Source organism: Pan troglodytes, chromosome 10, assembly GCF_028858775.2.
Source record: "Pan troglodytes isolate AG18354 chromosome 10, NHGRI_mPanTro3-v2.0_pri, whole genome shotgun sequence".
Taxonomy (NCBI): domain Eukaryota; kingdom Metazoa; phylum Chordata; class Mammalia; order Primates; family Hominidae; genus Pan; species Pan troglodytes.
Window position 1 is genome coordinate 113,550,225 of NC_072408.2, and position 22,908 is coordinate 113,573,132.

The 22,908-nt window shown below is 44.2% G+C and overlaps 1 protein-coding gene across 7 annotated transcripts in view; it reads left to right on the forward strand.

Annotated features, from left to right (window-relative positions):
* Positions 1–21,206, forward strand: part of RFX4 (regulatory factor X4) — a 179,653-nt gene extending 158,447 nt beyond the window's left edge. For all 7 annotated transcript variants that reach the window (XM_001161826.7, XM_016924105.4, XM_009426155.5 and 4 more), the window contains 3 exons: positions 5,858–6,020; positions 9,058–9,196; positions 19,603–21,206. In XM_001161826.7, the coding sequence (XP_001161826.2) occupies positions 5,858–6,020; positions 9,058–9,196; positions 19,603–19,875 (575 nt within the window). In that variant the 3' untranslated portion in view covers positions 19,876–21,206. The remainder of the gene's footprint in view (positions 1–5,857; positions 6,021–9,057; positions 9,197–19,602) is intronic.
* Positions 21,207–22,908: the final 1,702 nt, after the last annotated feature.

A 22,908-nucleotide genomic window follows, 5' to 3' on the forward strand; every position in this document is an offset into this window, starting at 1 on the left:
TCAATAGCCACGAGTGGCTATAGGATAGGGCAGAGCAGCTCCAGAATCTTGACACACTTAAAGGAGCTTACAAACAAAAGGCGTAGGTTAGGTTAAAACTTGAGCAACATCTGTGATGGTTCACAGAATCCTCCTAAGGAAAAGGTTAAAGCAGTGGTCTCCAACCTTTATGGCACCAGGGACCGGTTTTGTGGAAGACAATTTTTCTATAGACTGGGGAAGAGGTGGGGGGGATGGTTTCAGGATAAAACTGTTCCACCTCAGATCATCAGGCATAGACTCTCATAAGGAGTGTGCAACCTAGATCCCTTGCATGTGCAGTTCATAGGGTTCACACTCCTATGACAATCGAATGCTACTTCTGATCTGATAGGAGGCAGAGCTCAGGCAGTAATGCTTGCTTGCCCACCACTCACCTCTTGTGCGGCCCAGTTCCTAACAGGCCACGGTCCGGTACTGGCCCTGGGGTTGGGGACCCCTGGGTTAAAGGATTCAGTCCAAGATCTGAAAAAAAAGGGTACAGCCAGATAGCTTGGGAAGCACTCTAAGTTTTCAGAAGTCTGTAGCAGAATCTCAAAGCTTCGGGTTTTTGTTGTTGTTGTTGTTATTGTTGTTGTTTTTGAAACAGGGTCTCACTCTGTTGCCTAGCCTGGAGTGTAGTGGCGTGAGCACAGCTCACCGCAGCCTCCACCTCCTGAGCTCAAGTGATCCTCCCGCCTCAGCTTCCCAAGTAGCTGGGACTACAAGCACACACCACCACACCCAGCTTTTGTATTTTCTGTAGAAATGGGGTTTTACCATGTTGCCTAGGCTGGTCTCAAACTCCTGGGCTCAAGAAATCAGCCCACCTCAGCCTCCCAAAGTGCTGGGATTATAGGCATGCGACACTGCGCCTCGCCAGCTTCTGATTTTTAATGGCCCTTAACATACAGAATGTGTGACAGGAGGCAGTATGTTATAGAGCTTTGTTACTCAAAGTGTGGTTCACAGACCAACCACATTGTCATCATTTAGAAGTTTGATATAAGGGCCTCACTCCCAATCTACTGAATCAGAATCTGCATTTTTAACAAGATCTCCAGTGATTCAAATACACATTCAACTGTAAGAAACATTGCTATGGAAAGGGTTTGGGGTTGGGCAGACCTGCATTCAAATCCCAACTCTGCCACTTACCTGAGCAAGTCATTTAACCTCTTGGGCCTCAATTTTCTCACCTGAAAAAGGAGGTAATACTACTTACCTCAAAAGGTTGTTGTCAAGACTGAATGGGTCAATGTATAAAAAGGAAATGAGCATGAGATATGGTTTATGTTGGATGATCATTAATTCATTTATTTGACAAATCATTACTGATTGTCTATTATATTCCGAGCACCCTTCCTGTCCTGTGCTTAAAACCCCTTCCAAAACAAAGCAACCTTGGGGAAGAAGAGTGTTTTGTTGGGGATGGGAGGGGAAGAAAATGTTCCCCTGTAGCAGTTTCAATACTGTAAGGTGACCAACAACTGCTCCTCTTGGGATCTTTATAGGATTCTCAACTATCAGGGGCTTCCACCGCTATCCTCAGACCTTTAAATAAATAGAAATGTGAGGAGGGGAGGGGGGAATAAGAGAAAAATATGGGAATTGAACAAATAGGGAAGATTTGCTATTGTTTTATCGACAAAAAGCATTAGAATTGTCTTAAAAACTAAGCAGAAACTGTAAGCTGCGCAGATTTTCTTTTATTAGCTTCCTTAGAAAAGCAGCAGCAGCAATTCTCACTGGAGGTCTCACTGGTAGGAAAGGGAATTCAAGGGGTGTTCTTTTCTGCTCCCCAGGCAAAAAGGGTTTCTCACCCAAGCCAGTAGGTGTTAATCTGCTTAAGCCTGCCTGAGTGGATGTGTTAGATTGCTGGCACATGGCCATTTAGGGGTTTTGTTCCCCAGACCACAGGAGCCCATTTTTCCAAGAGTTCCACTAGCTTTTTGTTTGATAACGTCTATTTCTAGCAGCATTTACTCCTTCAGCAACAAATTCAATGGAACGAAAATTTACTGAACACCTACTATTTGGCACACCCTCTGTTGGGGATACAGAGATGAATAAGGAACAGTTGCTGTGCTCCGGGGCTCACACAAAAGTAACTGCTGTTGCATTCTCTCAGGTGATGGCTATTATCATGACTTCTTCCCACTGCTTGGAAAAAAACATGCTTTGGTTTCCTTGGCTGCCCCGTTTCAATATCCACTGACCTCGCTGTGCTCGCCTGAGGTCCCAGAGGCTTCAAGGGTTAATTACTTGCTTGTTGTGGCTGGTTCATTGTTCTCCCAAACTTCTCACCCTTTCTGCTTCCATTTCCAATTCTAAACTTTGTTTAATGTATTAATGTTTTTCTTTTTACGGCGGCAATACACATTCTTTACAGAAAAATACAGATAAGTAAAATAAGGGAAAACACTGTAAAACTCTCCTCAATCCCACCACTCAATGATAACCCATTTTAATAAACATGGCATTTTAAAAAACTGTAACAGTAATATAATTTCACATGAAGTTCAAAACATAGAGGAGGGCAATTATGCATAATCCAGTCATCTGAGTTGTGATCATTTTGGGGATCTTCCCTTCCCATTTTCTTGTACTTATAAATCAAGCCTAACATGTAGCCTGCTAAAGTCATTATCTTTTGGGGGAAGAATATGGAATAGATGTGCAAAGCAGGAAGGGGTACTTTCAGCTGTGCTGGTGAGTAAGGACACTAGTAATTTTATAGAAAAACATGTTTAGAAATTTGCGTAATTGGCTAAATTACTGTTGCTATTATCAAATGTTTCATCCCTGGTAATAGAATCTCACCCAAGAAACTTGCCTTTCTTCCCTGGGGTCTGAAATGAGAAATACAGAAATATCTATTTTAAGAAGTTCTCATGTAAGAATACCTGAATTCATAATGAAGAGTGTTTGCATACCATTAAAAGCCTACCACGTGCCAAACTCTCTGACATATATTACAACAGTCCTGCAAGATAGATATTATTACTCCTGTTTTAAAGATGATGAAACAGAAGCTCATAAAGTTTAACAGGCTTGCCCAAGATCTTATAGCTAGTACCTGGCAGAACCAGAACCCAGAGCAAAGAGACACAACAGTGGAGAGTAGAAAGTGTGTGGCAGAAAGTGTGTGGGTTCACAGCCCGACTGAACCACCCACTCACTCTGGGACCTTGGGCAAGTTATTTAACATTCTAAGTTTCCTTGAACTGGACTTTTGTGTGATGCCATTAGCCTGCAGTTAGTGTTGACAAAAGGAACCGTCCTTAGAATCAAGATGAAGTCCATTGTAAGGGTGTTGAGGACATTGTTGAACAGTTCATAGTTAAAGATATTGCTGTTTGCTCTGAATTTGGAGGACAGTAAACTCCTGAGCGATCGTCAGTCTTAGTGCTCCTAACTATTCAGGCTTCCAGGAGCACTGGCTCCTGGAAAACTCATATCTAAGTTTAAAGTTCACATATAGGAAGAATTTGGGCGGCATGTTTCACCTCATTCTGAATTGCATTTTTTGCCTCCAATTCTGCTTTTCTTTCTTCTTTCATTCCCACTTCCATTTTATTGTCTCGAATCTTTTATATTGCTATACACTCCCTTAAATTCTTTTGGATTTAACCATCAGTTTCCTCATCTATAAATGGGGGATAACGTTCTTTTAAGGGTGTGTGACAAGCACTCAGCACAGTGCATGGTCTGTAAGAGATGCTCAATAATGGTGTCTCCTTTCATACTCTTAGAATAAATCTTTGTCACCTCATTACAACAAAGGACATTATTTGCATTCTAAAAGATTCTTCAATTTATGAAAGGGCTCACCAAAGGGTTCTTTTAACAATAAGCCAATGTATTTAAAATAGGACACCATCTCCACATTTCTTCAAGGGTATTCCTTACCAAGTCTCTGTCACATAACTGGCACAGCGCTGATCCACCAACTCTGCTTCCTCCCACTACTCCATATCAATGCAGCTCCTCTCATATGCTATTTGCAAAGTCCCTGGGATGGAATGGACTAATTTTTAAAATGAAAACCTTTCCTTTATCTTTCCAGAGGAATTTTTAGATAGAAATGGTCTGCTGCAGAAAATACAGAATGGGAGATCAAATTTTCTCTTTTACTTCACCTTAAAAATGTCCTCCCTTAAATTCTTTCATGTTTTCCATGTACCTAAAGGGGGATGTTGAATCCCATTCCCTCTGCCTTCTAAAACAAGTTTAATTATTTCCACCATACTAACATATTTTAAAATTTATCATAAATTAAGTTGTCTGATGAGTTTAGTATTGCTATTAATGATTTATCAAATTATCATTAAAAAAAATTCTAGCCCAGGAGCGGTGGCTCATGCCTCTAATCCTAGCACTTTGGAAGGCCGAGGTGGGAGGATCACTTGAGACCTGGAGTTCAAGACCAGCCTGGGGAACATAGTGAGACCCTGTGTCTATAAAAAATTTAAAGGCCAGGTGCGGTGGCTCACGCCTGTAATCCCAGTACTTTGGGAGGCAAAGGCGGGTGGGTCACAAGGTTAGGAGTTCGAGACCAGCCTGACCAACATGGTGAAACCCTGTCTCTACTAAAAATACAAAAATTAGCCAGGCATGGTGGTATGCACCTGTAATCCCAGCTACTCAGGAGGCTGAGGCCGGAGAATCACTTGAACCCAGGAGGTGGAGGTTGCAGTGAGCTGAGATTATGCCACTGCACTCCAGCCTAGGTGACAGAGTGAGACTCCATCTCAAAAAAAAAAAAAAAAAAAAAATTAAAAATTAGCTGGGCATGGTGGTACATACCTGTAGTTCCAACTACTTGGGAGGCTAAGGGGGAAGGATCCCTTGAGCCTGGGAGGTCAAGGCTGCAGTGAGGGCCATGATCATGTCATTGCACTCCAGCGTGGGTGACAGAGTGAGAGCTTGTCTCCAAAAAAAAAAAAAAAAAAACTAACCATCTCATAAAATATTAAGCATTTAATTTTGTCAGGTTTTTATCCCCCAGTCTTTAGCACTTTCAAGGTATCCAATTAAATTAAAAAATAGACAAAGGGAATTCATAATTTGTATGGAATAGGTCACTGTCCAGGTCACTGTCTAATAATCTTCAAAAAGACCTGAGCTGGCAGAGCCCAGTAATCTACTTATGTTTGCTTAAAGCAATTTGTTGGATCCTTAACACCTGTTGAGTTGAGCACTGAAAAGTTAATTTGCAGTGCCTATCTGGGCTGTATTTCCCCAGGCTTTCCTTTTCCTTCTCGCCCTCCCTTCCTTCCTATCCTTCCCTTCCCTTTTCTCCCTTCTAAAATTTTTATTGAGTGTTTTGGCAGTCAGGATCTGTACTAAGCACTGGGAATCCATTGGTGGCCAAAATAGGCCAGGCCCCTACCCTCATGGTGCTTTCTGTCTGGTGAGGGGGCCATTAATCTAATCACATTCACTAATGGGTGTAGGATTACAAATTGCAGTAGGCACCACTTAGGCCTACAGTACAGTGAGGGATCTGGCCTAGTCTGGGGTTAGGAAGAGGACAGCTTTTTGGACTGTGAGAGGAAGAATGAGTGGGTAATAAGGCAGCAGAAACAGCACTGCAAAGGCCCTGAGTTGCTGGGAATTGTGGTACTCTGGAGACAATGAAAGATACTGTGGCTGGACCAGACAAAACAAAGACAGGGAATGGGGGATGCCTCTGGTGAGCTCAGCAGAGTCAGAGATACATGTCTTATAAAGATTTTGGCCTTCAACTTAAGAACAAAGGGAAGCCACTAAAGTAAGGAAGAACAAGGGATATGAGAACTGTTAATGATCAAGACGTCTTAATTTGTCTCTGCAGGAGCAATGCAGTCTTACACGTGGTCTCTAACATACACAGTGACGACGGCTGCTGGGTCCCCAGCTGAGAACTCCCAACAGCTGCCCTGTATGAGGAACACTCATGTGCCTTCTTCCTCCGTCACACACAGGATACCAGTTTATCCCCACAGAGAGGAACATGGGTAGGTAACTTTCCAGGGATGCTGCTGGACTTTTAAAATTTGATCTAAAGAGGCTGGGCACAGCAGCTCACACCCTGTAATCCCAGCACTTTGGGAGGCCAAGGTGGGCCTTGAAGTCAGGAGTTCGAGACCAGCCTGGCCAACGTGGTGAAACCCTGTCTGTACTAAAAATACAAAAATTAGCCAGGCATAGTGGCTTACACCTATAATCCCTGCTACTTGGGAGGCTGAGGTGGGAGAATTGCTTGAACCTGAGAGGCAGAGGTTGCAGTGAGCTGAGATCGCACCACTGAACTCCAGCCTGGGTGACAGAGCGAGACGCCGTCTTAAAAAAAAAAAAAGAAAAAGAAAAAAGATCTAAAGAGGGGTTTCCTTAGCAGCTATTTTCTCAAAGAACAGGAAGGGTGCTACCCTTTGCTGAGTTCCCACAATATCCTGAGCACTGTATTATGTAATCCCCACAACAACCAGGGTAGGTAGGTAGGTAAGAAGGTGTTAGTGACCCCATTTTAGATGAGGAAATTGAAGCTTGTTTGGTTATCTTCCATTCCCCAAGGTCACACAGCTGGCACATGGTAGGGCCTAAACTGAGCAAATGTCTGACTCCAAAGCCTGTGTTCCTCCCTCTTTACTCCTTTAACGCCTCAGCTGAAAACCCCTTTCAGCAGTTCCCCTGGGTGGCTCTTTGTACACTTTGCAGAATTACAGAGCTTCATCTTAGGTTCAAGTCTTTTATGATTCCATTTAGAGAAGGGCTTCCCCACCTGAGGGCTGGAGGTCCCTTTAGGCTGCAGTTATTCATGAGGTTCAGGGGATTTCCCATAGGTTCTAGCGGTGTTTTATGCCCTGGAAAAATGCATCATTTGTTTTGCCCATATTTTTTTCTTTTTCAAATATGTGGAGTGATGTTGCTGTGATGAATGAACTACAAATCCATACAAAAGTGTTACTTGAATCCTCATAGCTCTTTGCCATTATGCACTGTCTTTATCAAAAGACACTAACCTTACAATGTCTAATGAGCAGTGATCTGAAAAGCACTTACGATATTAACAAGAGATCCTGACCGGGCACAGTGGCTTACACCTGTAATCCCAGCACTTTGGAAGGCCGAGGTGGGTGGATCACTTGTGGTCAGGAGTTCGAGACCAGCCTGGCTAACATGATGAAACCCCATCTCCCTACTAAAAATACAAAAATGGGCTGGGCGCGGTGGCTCACACCTGTAATCCCAGCACTTTGGGAGGCCAAGGCGGGGTGGATCACGAGGTCAGGAGATCGAAATCATCCTGGCGAACATGGTGAAACCCCGTCTCTACTAAAATTACAAAAATTAGCTAGACGTAGTGGTACGCGCCTGTAGTCCCAGCTACTCGTGAGGCTGCGGCAGGAGAATTGCTTGAACCCAGGAGGTGGAGGTTGCAGTGAGCTGAGATTGTGCCACTGCACTCCAGCCTGGCGACAGAGGGAGACTTCATCTCAAAAAAAAAAAAAAAAAAGAAAAGAAAAATTAGCTGGGCATGGTGGGTGCCTGTAGCCCCAGCTACTCAGGAGACTGAGGCAGGAGAATTGCATGAACCCAGGAGGCGGAGGTTGCAGTAAGCTGAGATCGCGCCACTGCATTCCAGCCTGGAGAATAGAGCGATATACTCCAACTCAAAAAAAAAAAAAAAAAAAAAAAGATCCTACCATGTAGTGCAGTGGGCCTCACCACTCACAGGCCAGGTTCCAACAGACCAGTTATGGGGGACATGGGAGGAGGAGGGGGAGGATTTCTCAGGTCCCTTCCACAGTTGGCCCAGCATAATGCAGCACGGCGGTGACCTGACAGTGGGCACAGACCTGGATGTTGGTGTACTTTTCCATAGGTTCGAGTGCCCCCGAGCAGTCAATCGGGCAACCATTATTTTCTCAGGGGGCCTTTGAGAGTATTTCCACACATTTAGAATAGACTCTGAAAACTCTGTTTCAGAGAGATTTTTGATTCAGCAGAAATAGCAGAAAAAATACTCACATGGTCATAGGTCAGCATCTTTGCCATAAAGATTTTACTAAGAAGAACAGTGATAATAATAGGCTATGTCTACACAGGACTTTCTGGTTTATGGAGTGTGTTCACACATACGATCCTCAGAATGACCGTGCACAGCATTTTTATGGATGTGAGAAACAGGGTCATGAAAGTCACACAGCTAGAAAGTCGTGGAGCCTGACTTAGAACCAGGGTCTGTTTGAACACGCCATGGTGCTTTCCCCCCAGGAGACAGCTTACAGAAACCCACTACATCCTTCCCCATGATGTGGAAGCAGAGGCCTGAGTGATACAAAAACATAAATCTCACAGTGGTTTCTTTTTTGTTATCCCTATTTGATTTCAGGATACAACAGGGGTTTTAAACACAGCAGGAGTAGAGGTTTCCATCACTAATGATGTTTGGCTCAGGGCTAGATTTCATCCCTGAACGCTGGCTGGGGGGTAAGGGAGGTATGTTCTAGGTGTTGAGGGAGAAGGAAAATCAACCTGGGGTTTTAAGTTAACCATAACAAGGCCACAAGAGTGGAAATGGTAAGAATCAAAAAGAAGAGGCCAGACACGGTAGCTCATGCCTGTAATCCCAGCATTTTGGGAGGCCAAGGTGGGTGGATCACCTGATGTCAGGAATTTGAGACCAGCCTGGCCAACATGGTGAAACCCATCTCTATTAAAAATATAAAAATTAGCCGGGCATGGTGGCACATGCCTGTAATCTCAGCTACTCAGGAGGCTGAGGCAGGAGAATCATTTGAACCCAGGAGGCGGAGGTTGCAGTGAGCCAAGATCATGCCACTGCACTCCAGCCTGGGCAACAGAATGAGACCCTGACTCAAAAAAAAAAAAACCAGATGAAAGAAAGAAAAATGGGATTGGGGGTGAAGGGGGGAAGAAAAGAGAGAAAAGAAGAAAAAGGAAAAAAAATAGATGAGGTTTTTAAAAAGGTGTCAAACTGATCTGTTCTTGCTATTACTCACACTATTCAATGTGCTTGATGCATTTTAGATACACGGGAAGCTATAACTATGGGAGCTATGGCAACCAGCATCCTCACCCCATGCAGAGCCAGTATCCAGCCCTCCCTCATGACACAGCTATCTCTGGGCCACTCCACTATGCCCCTTACCACAGGAGCTCTGCACAGGTGAGTCAGTGGTCCTGGTTTCTTGGCCAGGCCTTGGTATACTTGGTGCCAAATCTCGTTAACACAGTTCATAAACTGTTATGCATACTGTGTGTGCAGCGTGTGTGTCCCCAAGGAGAGGACAGTCTTTATTTATTTATTTTATTTTTATTATTATACTTTAAGTTTTAGGGTACATGTGCACATTGTGCAGGTTAGTTACATACGTATACATGTGCCATGCTGGTGTGCTGCACCCACTAACTCCTCATCTAGCATTAGGTATATCTCCCAATGCTATCCCTCCCCCCTCCCCCTACCCCACAACAGTCCCCAGAGTGTGATGTTCCCCTTCCTGTGTCCATGTGATCTCATTGTTCAATTCCCACCTATGAGTGAGAACATGCAGTGTTTGGTTTTTTGTTCTTGCGATAATTTACTGAGAATGATGATTTCCAATTTCATCCATGTCCCTACAAAGGACATGAACTCATCATTTTTTATGGCTGCATAGTATTCCATGGTGTATATGTGCCACATTTTCTTAATCCAGTCTATCATTGTTGGACATTTGGGTTGGTTCCAAGTCTTTGCTATTGTGAATAATGCCGCAATAAACATACGTGTGCATGTGTCTTTATAGCAGCATGATTTATAGTCCTTTGGGTGTATACCCAATAATGGGATGGCTGGGTCAAATGGTATTTCTAGTTCTAGATCCCTGAGGAATCGCCACACTGACTTCCACAATGGTTGAACTAGTTTACAGTCCCACCAACAGTGTAAAAGTGTTCCTATTTCTCCACATCCTCTCCAGCACCTGTTGTTTCCTGACTTTTTAATGATTGCCATTCTAACTGGTGTGAGATGGTATCTCATTGTGGTTTTGATTTGCATTTCTCTGATGGCCAGTGATGGTGAGCATTTTTTCATGTGTTTTTTGGCTGCATAAATGTCTTCTTTTGAGAAGTGTCTGTTCATGTCCTTCGCCCACTTTTTGATGGGGTTGTTTGTTTTTTTTCTTGTAAATTTGTTTGAGTTCATTGTAGATTCTGGATATTAGCCCTTTGTCAGATGAGTAGGTCGCGAAAATTTTCTCCCATTTTGTAGGTTGCCTGTTCACTCTGATGGTAGTTTCTTTTGCTGTGCAGAAGCTCTTTAGTTTAATTAGATCCCATTTGTCAATTTTGTCTTTTGTTGCCATTGCTTTTGGTGTTTTAGACATGAAGTCCTTGCCCATGCCTATGTCCTGAATGGTAATGCCTAGGTTTTCTTCTAGGGTTTTTATGGTTTTAGGTCTAACGTTTAAGTCTTTAATCCATCTTGAATTGATTTTTGTATAAGGCGTAAGGAAGGGATCCAGTTTCAGCTTTCTACATATGGCTAGCCAGTTTTCCCAGCACCATTTATTAAATAGGGAATCCTTTCCCCATTGCTTGTTTTTCTCAGGTTTGTCAAAGATCAGATAGTTGTAGATATGCGGCGTTATTTCTGAGGGCTCTGTTCTGTTCCATTGATCTATATCTCTGTTTTGGTACCAGTACCATGCTGTTTTGGTTACTGTAGGACAGTCTTTTCATCAGTGTCATTTCTGGCCTCCAATGGCTGGCCCACAGTGGGTGCTCGGCCAGTGTTCATGCTCCATTTGCTCTCACACACCTGGTCGCTAAACAGTTTTTTTTTTCATCTATCCCCTCTTTGACCTCTTCATGCCAAGATCTAATTGGCTGCATGTCTGCTGCCCTTTTTCGGGCAGCTACCCTCACCCTGGGCCTTGGGTCTCCTTTCCCATCACCACTCTCCTGGTGCAGACCCTCATGGAGTCTTGTCAGGACTGGTCTCTCAACATCATTTTAACTGGCCTTGGGGTATCCCGTGTCTGCTCTTTTCATCCAGCCCGCACAGGTAATCTTAAGCCGAAGAATCCTCCTGAAATGGATCCCTTTTCAAATCACTCTCAGGCCCTACCTCTCCTTGGGCTCCTCACTGTCTAATAAGCCAAATCAGCCCTCTGTGGCCTGTGGGGAATAGACAGGCCATTGCACTTGGCTGCATTTGGGAAACCACTGCTGGACACTCTACCTGTCTAACACTTCCCTGTGCATTGGCTCTGATCCGACTGGTGGCCAGTTCCACTCTGCATCCTAAGTATCTCTGTATGCCCTCTGTGCTCGTCTCAGCTCAGGCCTTTATCATATCCAACTTAGATGAAGACAGAAGCCTTCCTGGTGGTCTCTATGCCTCTAAAATGTGCCCCATCTCTGGTCCACCCCCTACACTGCTGCTAGAGGAGGCTTTCGGAAAAAAACCCAACTGACCGTGACACTTTCCCTGTCTTTGGCACATCATTGCTTTCCAGGACAAGTTCAATTCTTTAGTATGTCTCTTAAGACTGGTTACCTTTCTGGCCTACTCACAAACTCCCTCCCTCCCCACAGCCATGCCAGCCCACATGTGGTTGTCTTGGATGTGCTGAGTTCCTCCATGTCTTTGCAGAAATTGTTCCCTCTGGCTGGGTGTCTCTTCCCCAGTCTTTTCGGCTGGGCATTCATGATGGGCGTTCATGGCAATCGTATTGCCGTCTTTGTGGCATTCCTGAAAGTACCCCCTTGAGTCCTCCAGGACCTTATTAGGTGCCACTCCCTGGGTTTCCTCTCTCAGTAGCATTTCTCACACCCTGTTATCATCACCAACTTTCCTGTCTGACGCGCACGGAGACCCTAAGCTCCCTGAAGGCAAAGATGAAGTCCAGTATCCTCAGGTCACAGCACTTGGCACCTATCAGAAAGAGGAGCTACCTTCTCCTGAACACGTGTTGTATGCCAGGCTCTGCGCTGAGCACTCTCCACATCCCTTAGATAACCCCTGCAGAAGAGGAAGTGAGACTCACAGTAACCTGCCTGAGGGGTTGAACCCAGGCGCTGTGACTCCTGTCCAAGCTCTCAGGCACCACCCCCTGCCGCCTCTCAGATGCAGGCATTCACTAAGTGTACACTGAGCAGATGAGTACATGGGAGGTGGCGTCAGCATGAACAATAGTATGGTGTGCTGAGCACGCTCACTCTATTCTGCAGGCACAGGAAGCTACGGAGTGGTAAGATCAGAGCTATGATTAAGAAAGAGAGCTCTCAGGGCACCCACAAAATGAACCAAGGGGGACTGGTGGAGGCAGGGGGCTCTGCTCCAAAGCACTTGTAGAAGTTTAGGAATGAGATGGCAGGACTGACGCTAGCGTGGAGGCTGTAATTACATCAGCTGTTAGCACAAACACTTGTCTCTGAGGGAGGACACCAAGGAGAACGTATCCACAACACATGGGCATTCTGGGCAAACAGGTGTTTGTTTTGATTTCCATCTGCAGTACCAAGGGGAGCCCTGGTTTAATCCCCAGACAAGCCAAGAAGTTGATTCCACTAAATCATCACCTGGGGCATTCATTATAGGTCTCCAACTGCGTCACACAGAGATGCCAGCTCCTTAGGAGCTCCGTCTCTTGGGAGCACTCTGTGCTCCTCACTGTGATCCACTGCATGACTGAGAACGGCTGCAACAGCCTAGATCACTCCGCACACTCCAAGCATCTCATTCATTCATTAATTTATTTCTCAAATGGCTCCTGGGTAACTATGTGCAAGCACTGCACTAGCCACTGGGAGTACAGTGAGAAGGAGACAGAGCATGCCTGCTTTGGTAGAGCTTATGCTCCAGTGGGAGACAGCATCATCAAGCCATAGCTCTGGGCATTGTCTTCCCTCCTTCTTCACTTCCTCATTCCCCCTCATGAAATGGCAGGAGCTGGTTTTCTGCGGTGATATTTTTAAAGCCATTGCCATAAAAAGAAGCCAAGGTCTCCTCAAGGCCTATGAGGTCCTGCTCTGGAAGCCACAACAGTCCCCAACTGGAACACTGCCATTTAATATCTGGTCTTAATAGAATGGCCCAAGGACAAGTGAAAGCCCACGGAAGGGCCCTTTTAATCCAGACAAGGTGTGAGAGTCCAAAGGGTCCTAGGCCAGGCTCTTCGCCACCATGCCTTGTGACTCTTAGACGAGTGCCTCTGACACTCCCCTCAATATACACACACTCCACACTTCATGGTTTATGCCTTAGTCTCCATCTGTAAAATGGGTGGGAAGAAATTAATTATATCAGTCTCTACCCAGGTTGATGAGTGAGGTCAGTGTTCAAAATATACCTCTCTGGGGGAAGGTACTGTCTAAAGACAAAGTATCCTTTGTTTTGTTTTTCATTAACATTTATTCAGAGCACTGTTCTAGGCATATTTAAATATACAGACTCACTTAATTGCCCTAACAACCTTGGGAAGAAGGCATTTTTGGAGACAGGATCTCACTCTGTCACCCAGGCTGGAGTGCAGCTGCGCAATCTTGGCTCACTGCAACCTCTACCTCCTGGGCTCAAGTGATCCTCCCACCTCAGCCTCCCAAGTACCTGGGACTATAGGCACATGCCACCAAGCCCAGCTGATTTTTGTGTTTTTGTAGAGACAAAGTCTCGCCATGTTGACCAGACATGTCTCGAACTCCTGGGCTCCAGTGATCCTCCTGCCTTGGCCTCCCAAAGTGCTAGGGTTACAGGCGTGAACCACCACACCTAGACTTTTCCCTCAGTTTTTAAAGATAAGTAGACTGCCTCAGAAGGTAATGTGCCCCAGGTCATGCATCCAGTAAGGGACAAAGCAGACTCAAATGCAAATCCTCCAGCTCTCAATCCCAATGCTAAACCAGTGGTACTTAATACTACTGTTTTGGAGAGTGGAAGGTGAATTCAAGAGGTTACTGCTGCTATTCTCAGTAAGTTTCAAGTTGCCAAAGAGAAGCACACACCCCAAGATAACCTTATTTCTTTCCTTTATTGGTTCTTTGGTTTAAGGTTCAGCATAGAGAAAATCCACTGCAGGGCTAATTAGTTTTAGCTTTCCAGAGCAGGGGTCAAGCTGTTCCAATTCTGAGTAACTGAATATCACACTTCACTACATCAGACTCACCAGGGAAAAGGACAGTCTGAATTGGAAGACAAATTGCAAGTATTCAATATGGTTGGAGAAATGCAATTGGTCATCAGCACAAAAGTAACTGAAACTACTGCAAATAAATGCCAGCTAGATTTGCCTTAGAGGGCTGATACATCTATGAAGTGCAGTAATTGTAGGTTTCCCAGCATTTATATGCTCAAAATAATTTTAAGTCATTTGTTTTCAAAATAGAATATGTGTATGCCCTTGTTTACACTACTTATTTGCACAATACATACTTTCTTCCTGGGTACTACAAAGGTAAACCTCCCAGCCCTGCTTAGATTCTTGTAACTTCTGACTTAGTGAGTCCAGATGAATGAGGTTTCACAGCGTGAGGTTTGAATTATTTTGGAAAAACATTGCAACTGTGCTGCACTTGTTCACATCAAAGTAAGCTGCCTCTTTCCAGGTTCCCCATTCCCAGGCCCAACCAAAAGGAGAAAATAAACCAGACCAAGTACATAGCTACAAAATCTTTCTGAGCCTCATTCAATACATGTTCATAGAACCTCTACCCTGTCAAGCAGCCATAGTGGAACTGGGGACCTTGAGCTCAAAAGCCATTTGATCACACTTAGACTGGAAAGCTGTCCCTTATTTCTCATCTGAAAGGCAGAGGCCCAGCCTTATCAGCTAATCACCCCCTCTCACAGAATCTTCAGCAGTCTGGCTCAAACCAACCCAGGACCATTGGGTGCTACAAAGTTTGCTTAGGGCACTGTACTTTGGGTTGGTGTCTTGGGCCAAAAAGAAAAAAAAAAATCAATCAATGATAGTGTTGTAAGATCTCTGACTGTAGAGCCAGGCTCCCTGGGTTCAAATCCCAGCTTTGCCTCCAATTAACCCTGTGCCTCAATTTTCTCATCTGAAAAATGAGGATAATTATGGTATCTATTTCACAGGGTTGCAGTGAGGGTCAAGTGAGTTAATAAAGGTCGGAACAGGGCCTGGCTCATAGTTAACACATTTTATTATTATCCTTTGTAACACCATAGTTATAATATTATATTTAGGGTAATTTTATAATTAAGATCTGTCTCCCTCACTGTACTAGCTCTGTGAAAGCAAGGACCAAGTCCTTTTTCTCTCCCCATTATATTCCCATGGCCTAGCACCGAACTTGGCCCTCAGTGAGTGCTCAGTAAATACTTGTCAATGAAATGAATGAATGACTGGATTCTTACTCTGGTACTAAGTTGCTGTGTGACTGCAGTAGATCATTTCCCTTCTCTTGACCTTAATTATTTCATCTGTAAACCCAGAGGTAGAACCAGATGGTCAGTCACTAAGGCTCTTCCTATCATTAATGGACCATGACCCTGTGATTCTAAAAAGAACATTAATAACAGCTAACACTTTTTGAAAACTTACTACATAGGAGTTCTAAGTGTTTCACATGTAATAACTTAACTAATCCTGACTCTAAAGACTCAGGAGCAGAGGGATGGTGGCTCACACTTGTAATCCCAACACTTGGGGAGGCTGGGAGCCCAGGAATTCCAGTGGGATGACCGTTTGAGCCCAGAAGTTCAAGATCAGCCTGCGCAATGTAGTGAGACCTCATCTCTACAAAAAATTTAAAAATTATCTGGGAGTGGTGGCACATACCTGTAGTCCCAGCTACTTGAGAGGCTCAGGTGGGAGGATCACTTAAGCCTGGGAGGCACAGGTTGGAGTGAGCTGAAATCATCCCACTGCACTCCAGCCTGGGTGACAGGGCAAGACCCTTTCTCAAAAAAAAAAAAAAAAAAAAAAAAAGCTCAGCAGATGTGGACTGTCTGACAAAGATTTTTTGGGAGCTACATCCTTCTCCAGAAGAAGCTAAGAGGCTAGGGGTGAGCCCTCTGGCAGTACTTTGGTGCAGTGAGAGCCGCCTTTCATAGGAAAACAGTTTGTGCTCCTGACTGGGCCACCTTTCACCCCTTGCTCAAGTAGCAGCTCATTTGGTAAGGGGTCAGGAATAAAGGGCTCTTTCTTCCCTCTCCATGTGTAGGAAAGTCAGCCCTTGGTGTGGACAGTCATTTCTCAAAATAGATCTTCCTAATACGGTTCCAAAGAGAGCAAGAGTCAATCACAGCTGAGATGGGCTTATGCCATAGGCATCTGATGAACGTTGGACTGTGTGTGCAGGCACACACATGTGCACACAGGCACCTCTCATACACTCCTTTCAAGGGATGGTAAACTGGTGACTTATGTCCTTTTTAAAATCAGTAGCAACAGCATATGATTTGATCCAAAGAATGGTAACTTCCTGTTATGGGCCCTCAACAAAAGGTGCCTTATTCCAGACAGAGATCTCTGGACCCTGGAGTTTGTGCCCAGCATGCTTAAGGACCCTGTATGAAACCGGATGTAAAGTGTGAGAGGTGAGGCGGGTGCCACGGGCCAGCCTCTGCCACTCCCACCAGACTAAATAGAAGCTTCATTGGTCATGTTAATGACCAGGCCAAGGCAGTGAGCACTTCAGCTAATTGGTCTTTCAATGGTCTCTTCACTACAGGGAAAACGAGTCACTGACTCATTTGCAATTAGCTGACCTAACGGGACAGAATTTTCCATGCTGGATTCTGTGGTAACAGAATTTTATTGTCACATTAGAGATATTTTCAGCCAGTCTTGTTTCCAGGCAATTACTCTTTTCAGTCTATGACACAACTTCTGAGCACAGCTGTGTCGGGGGTCCTTGACTAGGCACAAAAGCCACACTCCCTCGGGTTCTGTGGAAAAGAGCCCAAGTCCATTCTGTGACATTTTACCTACATGAGCCAAGGCAAGGGGGACTCTGTCAGAACCAGCAAGCTGAGGCCAGGTGAGAATTCTAAGGCCCCAGAGCTCTATCGGGGAAGAGGCAGCTTAGTGAAGGAAGAGGAGCAGAGGGATTAAAGTCTAATGGGCTGGCCTCCAAAAAGGGAGTGCTCTCCTGCTCCTGGGTAACTTGGCAGTGGCAGGTCAGCCTCCTTTGGGACGGTCATATCAATGTGAGGAAAGCGTGCTCCCCAACTGGGTTTCTATGCCAGCTCTTCCACTAGCTTGCTGTGTGACTTTGGGCAGGACACTTGATCTCATGGGGCCTGGCTTTCTCATCTGTACAACATGGGGTTGGATCACAGGATCCCTAAAATTCTTTCTAGTAGTAACGTCCCAATGTTCATTTGCCAACTATTATTTAGCACCTGCTAGGTGCTAGGCACCATGCCAGATGTTGGGAACATGGTGTTGAACACAGCAAAGCCCCATCAGGAGCATATGAATATAAGCCAAAAGAAAGACCTAGCTAGCTGCCAGGCAGGATGGTAAGGCCCCGGCCCGAGAGGCACAGGCTGGGGTGTTTAGGTTCTTGAGATAGGATTCCAGAAAAGTCTCTCCGAGGAGGTGACATTTAAGCTGAGATCTAAAGAATGACAAAAGGGCAGGCATGGCAGGAGCCAGGGGTAGGGGTGGTAGAGAAGGTTCTAGGTAGAAGGAACACAGGTAGGACAGAGTTCCCTGAGATGGGAACCAGCTTGGCATGCCATGGGACCAGAATGGAGGCCTCTGTGCCAGGGAGAGCACCAGGAGGTGAGGTGATACCCAGGAGTTGACTTGAGAGAAGATCAGGTGGGGCAAGCAACCTTTTTGAAAAAGTAAGGATTGTTTTGTAGTAATACTTCCTAATGTTATCTGTTTAATACACCTGGGATCTTGTTTTTTGGGACAGGGCCCAATCTTACTATGGTCTCACTGGGATTTAGAGAGGTTCCTGTGCTAGAATCCCACTGTGCAGGCCTGAGGGTCCACCACTGCTGCCACACAAACAGCATCCTGTAGGTTCCCATGACGCAGAGCACAGGGGTATGTGCCAGTGTTTCTGATCTGATTTGGGATTAGGAAAGCCTTGGCGTGCTGTCCATAGTCTCCTTGGCAACAGCCCTTGGTGCCTTCTCCCTTGAGTTCCCAGACACCACCTACGCCCTTCTCCCTCTTTCCTAACTGTTCTTTTGGGTCTGAAGTGGCTGTACTTTTGCTATGTAAGGCATGCCATCCTATGTAGGGGGAAAAATCCCTCCCTACTCAAATTGGGATCCCTCTTTCTTGACCTCTGAATTGCTGGTTCTCTTTGCATGCTTCGGGCCTAAGCGCCTTCCCCAGCTCCCCTTAGGCTCTCACTCACAGAGGAAGAGCAGTTCCCTGTAGCCACCTAGACTCCAGGGAGCAGCCATTGTTGTCATAACCCCTTCTCCCTGCTGTCTAGGCTTCAGCCTGTCTGTCTCCCTCACAGGAGGCAGCCTCCCACCTAATCCCCTGGGCCTCCACTTTCCAACTGTCAGGGAAGACAGATGGGGAGCAGAAGAATTCATACATTCACACAGTCTCTCTCCTCCTCACTGCTCTGGCCATCCTTGTTGATTGGCTCCTGTCCTTGTTGGTGTAGCCCTCAGCACAGCAAAGAAATCTTTGTCCTGACTGGCCTGCAGACTGGGAGCTCTCAAAGGGAGCCCATAGCTCCTCCCCTTCCTCCCCTCTGATCCTACTAACAGGGGCTTATTTGCATAGCTGTCTTGGTAACAGAAAAGAATGTAAAAGAAGAAGCACTTCAGAAACACTTCTCTTACTCCTAATCCTTTCTAGAACTACTTCCCCTCTTCTTGTAGCTACTAACACCTGTTCCTCTGACCTGCACAAAAGCTCCCCTCCCGGCCCCCTCAACTGGTTTCTCTTGACTCCTTCCTCCACATTCACACCAAGCCCAATTCCTATTCGTGTATCTTCCAGGAGTTCAGTGAATGTGAGCCAAAAAGAAAAATGTTCTCTAAATGATAGGCACTAATAATAACCTTCGAAATTGTTGACTTGCTTCCTCTTCAAAAGCCTGCTTTTAGGCTGAAGTTTATAATTGAATTCAACTGTAAAATGTTATTTTTAATAACATCATTGTATTTTACTTGGCAGTGTTATGCTCTTGGGTTGACAGACTAGGACCTATCACATCTCCATAACTAATGATAAAACTCACTACCATCCATCTGTACATCCATATTTATTTATCTGGACATGCAGTTACTAGTGTATGTGTGTGTGTGACAAACACACACTTTCCTGTATTCCTGGTGTGACTGTTTCTCATTTTGGGTTTGACTTCCCAAGATATTGTAGATTAGGAACAGAAAGCCAGTATAACCGCATGAGTAAACACCAGCCCAACTCAGACTATGAAATCTTTTGCATTTCTCCTGTTGACTTCCCTAAGACCAATATTCAATCTTGTAGAAGTTCAGTGATTCTTCTCCATCAACTCTCATTAATAGCATCTTAAGAAATTTAACTTAAACTATAAACATGACTGATATTGTGTATATGCAACCCCAAGCTAATTTTAACTTTGTGGAATTTCTTTCCCCTCAACAAGTACCCTTTTAATAGCCCCACTTCCCGGATGGAACCTTGTTTGATGAGCAGTACTCCCAGACTGCATCCTACCCCAGTCACTCCCCGCTGGCCAGAGGTGCCTTCAGCCAACACGTGCTACACAAGCCCGTCTGTGCATTCTGCGAGGTACGGAAACTCTAGTGACATGTATACACCTCTGACAACGCGCAGGAATTCTGAGTATGAGCACATGCAACACTTTCCTGGCTTTGCTTACATCAACGGAGAGGCCTCTACAGGATGGGCTAAATGACTGCTATCATAGGCATCCATATTTAATATTAATAATAATAATTAATAATAATAATAAACCCAACACCCATCCCCCAGAAGACTTTATCTCTATACATTGTAACTCATGGGCTATTCCTAAGTGCCCATTTTCCTAATGAACATGAGGATGGGATCAATGTGGGATGAATAAACTTTAGTTCAGAAACAGGACTTACTAAAAGTCAGTGGGACTGGGTTTCTGTAGCCAAGCCAGACTTGACTGTTTCTGTAGAGCACTATCTCGGGCAGGCCATTCTGTGCCTTTTCCCTCTGTTCCATGACTTTGCTTTGTGTTGGCAACCACTTCTAGTAAGCTACTGATTTTCCTGTTGACAAAATCTCTTTAGTCTTGAAGGATGGATACTGGAGACAGAATCTGGTTTGTGTTCTTGGATGGGCACATAATTTACCAAGAGCATTCACCTTGCCATCTGTCTTGTCATTGTACTGTACAAGGAACAGCCCTCAGACGTGTTCTGCACATCCCTTCTTCCTGATGGTACCATCCCTATTTCCTGGAGCACCAGGGCTAAATGGGGAGCTATCTGGAAACTCTAGATTTTCTGTCATACCCACATCTGTCACAGTACCTGCATTGTCTTGGAATGTAAGCACTGTCTTGAGGGAAGGAAGAGGTCTGTTCTGTATTGCCTTAAGTTGATTGAGGTTTGTAGGAGACTGGTTCTTCTACATACAAGGATTTGTCTTAAGTTTGCACAATGGCTAGTGTCAGCAAAAGGCAGGAGAGGGTTTTTTTTTTTTTAAGTTCTATGAGAATGTGGATTTATGGCATTGAGTATCACACTCAGCTCTGCTGTGTTAACTTTGTGAAACTGGATGGAACAAACTTTAACTTACCAAGCACCAAGTGTGAAAATGACTTTCACGGTTCCTTCATAAAACTATAATAATATCCGACACTTTGATAGAAAAAAATTCAAAGCTGTGCCTTTGAGCCTATACTATACTGTGTATGTGTGGAAATAAAAATGTATTGTACTTTTGGAGAATTTTTTGTAGGCATTTTTCTGTCAGATTTGTAGTAATTTGTGAGGTTTGTTAGAGATTAATATAGGTTTTCTTTCTGTATTATAAAATGCACCAAGCAATTATGGTGGACCTATTACCCTATGGGTAAGAAATAAATGGAAATATGACATCGGATGTTTCAGCAACTGTTCTGTAAATAAAATCTTTGATCACACCACTCAGTGTGATAATTGTGTCTACAGCTAAAATGGAAATAGTTTTATCTGTACAGTTGTGCAAGATATGAATGGTTTCACACTCAAATAAAAAATATTGAAATGACCTGCTTTCTTTTGACTTTTCATTTGACATGACGTGTGTGTGTGTGTGTGTGTGTGTGTGTGTGTGTGTGTGTATAACCATTCTGAATACTTAGGGTGTAAGTAGGCAGGGCAAAAAACTAAGTAGTCTTATATGGCTATGTTTATCCAGTTCCCCATCATCTTGTCATATAATAATAATTAAAATGTGTATAAGCCACACATCCTGGCCTTGAATAATGATTAAGTAAAAATAGTACCTACAGCCTGATAGAGGTTTGTAGGGGACCAGTTCTTCTACACACAGAGATGTGTCCTAAGTTTGCACAGTGGTTAGTGTCACTCAAAGGCAGGTAACTTTCAGCTCTTATAGGGAATATTATTCTTCAATACCAACACCATTAAGAGGTCCCTTGGTACTTAGTTCATTATGCTTTAATGATCACTAGGTGTAAAGATATTTCAAGTGCAGTGCTTTAAATGCTAATAAACTTCTGGAACAGAACAGTAACATTACTGAATACTTAATAAGTATTAACAAATTCTTCTCCAGCACTGTATTTTTATTCTGAGGCTGAAAGGAGTGGCGTATAGAAGTACAATGATGGTGTTTTTCTCAAACATTAAGAGTCTAGGATCTATGAGAATTTCAGAACCACAGATTTCCAGAAATGGGAGTAGTGAGTATATTAACTAAAAGGCATGAGAACTTGACAACTCAATTTGCATTTTGAAAGATTTATATTTAAAGCCAAGTTCTTACTTGCTATTACATAATATATTTATACCTGAACATGATTTTTAAGATTAAAATTATATACAGAGCATCCCCTTATATTTAGCTATATTGTTCTACAAAAAGAAAGCAGATGTTGAATTTCACTTTCTGATGGTCAATTAGTTTGATCTTTTGACCACAATCCATTAGTTGGCTTTCATATAAAGAAAGTAAGGAAAAGGAAGAATGAAATTTCAGATTTAGTCACTGCAAAAAATAAACCTGAGAGTGACCAGACCAGTCTGTCTCTTACAATTCAAAGCTAGAGCTCCCTTAAATAAATGAAAGGGTGTAGGAAGTCTGACTTTTGACTTACTAAGCACAAAAAAGTAATCACCAAATTCTTTAGTCAGGTAACAACAACATAGGACACCCATTTACACGTAACAGCCACAAGTTCATTAACTGAACAAATCTTTAGGCAAAACTAGTCATAATCAACAAGGGCCTGAAGCCCAGAGAATAGGTCACTCCAGGAACTTTGCAAGGAAGAAAATGTGTGCCTCCCTTTCTTAGCACAACCAAGACCTAGGCATCATTAGCACCCCGGAAAAGAAGGCAGCTTCAGATGAAGGCAAAAGACCACTGGGCCTTCTCTCCAGAGCACAAGGTGCCTACCTCTTGGGAGCTGAGCAGTACCTATGTTCCCAATTGTTTTAAAACTTTCAACTTCAGAACCGGGAAAGATCTGAATAGGAAAAGGCAACAGCTGCTGTGAGCACATGACTCAAATGCACCTTCTTTCCCTCTGATAGCTCCCAGTCAGTCACCAGAATGGGAAATTCGGGCAAGGTTGGCAGCTGGGAGTGGGGCCAGTCACTTGTCAGGGGAAGAACAGAAGAATCTTGGCAATAAAGGGACCCTCCCCTCTTAGGACTTTTTCTGAAAAGAACTCTGCCAGCTTGAAACTGGTTGAAGTCATGAAGAGCAGCCAGGATGGCTCACC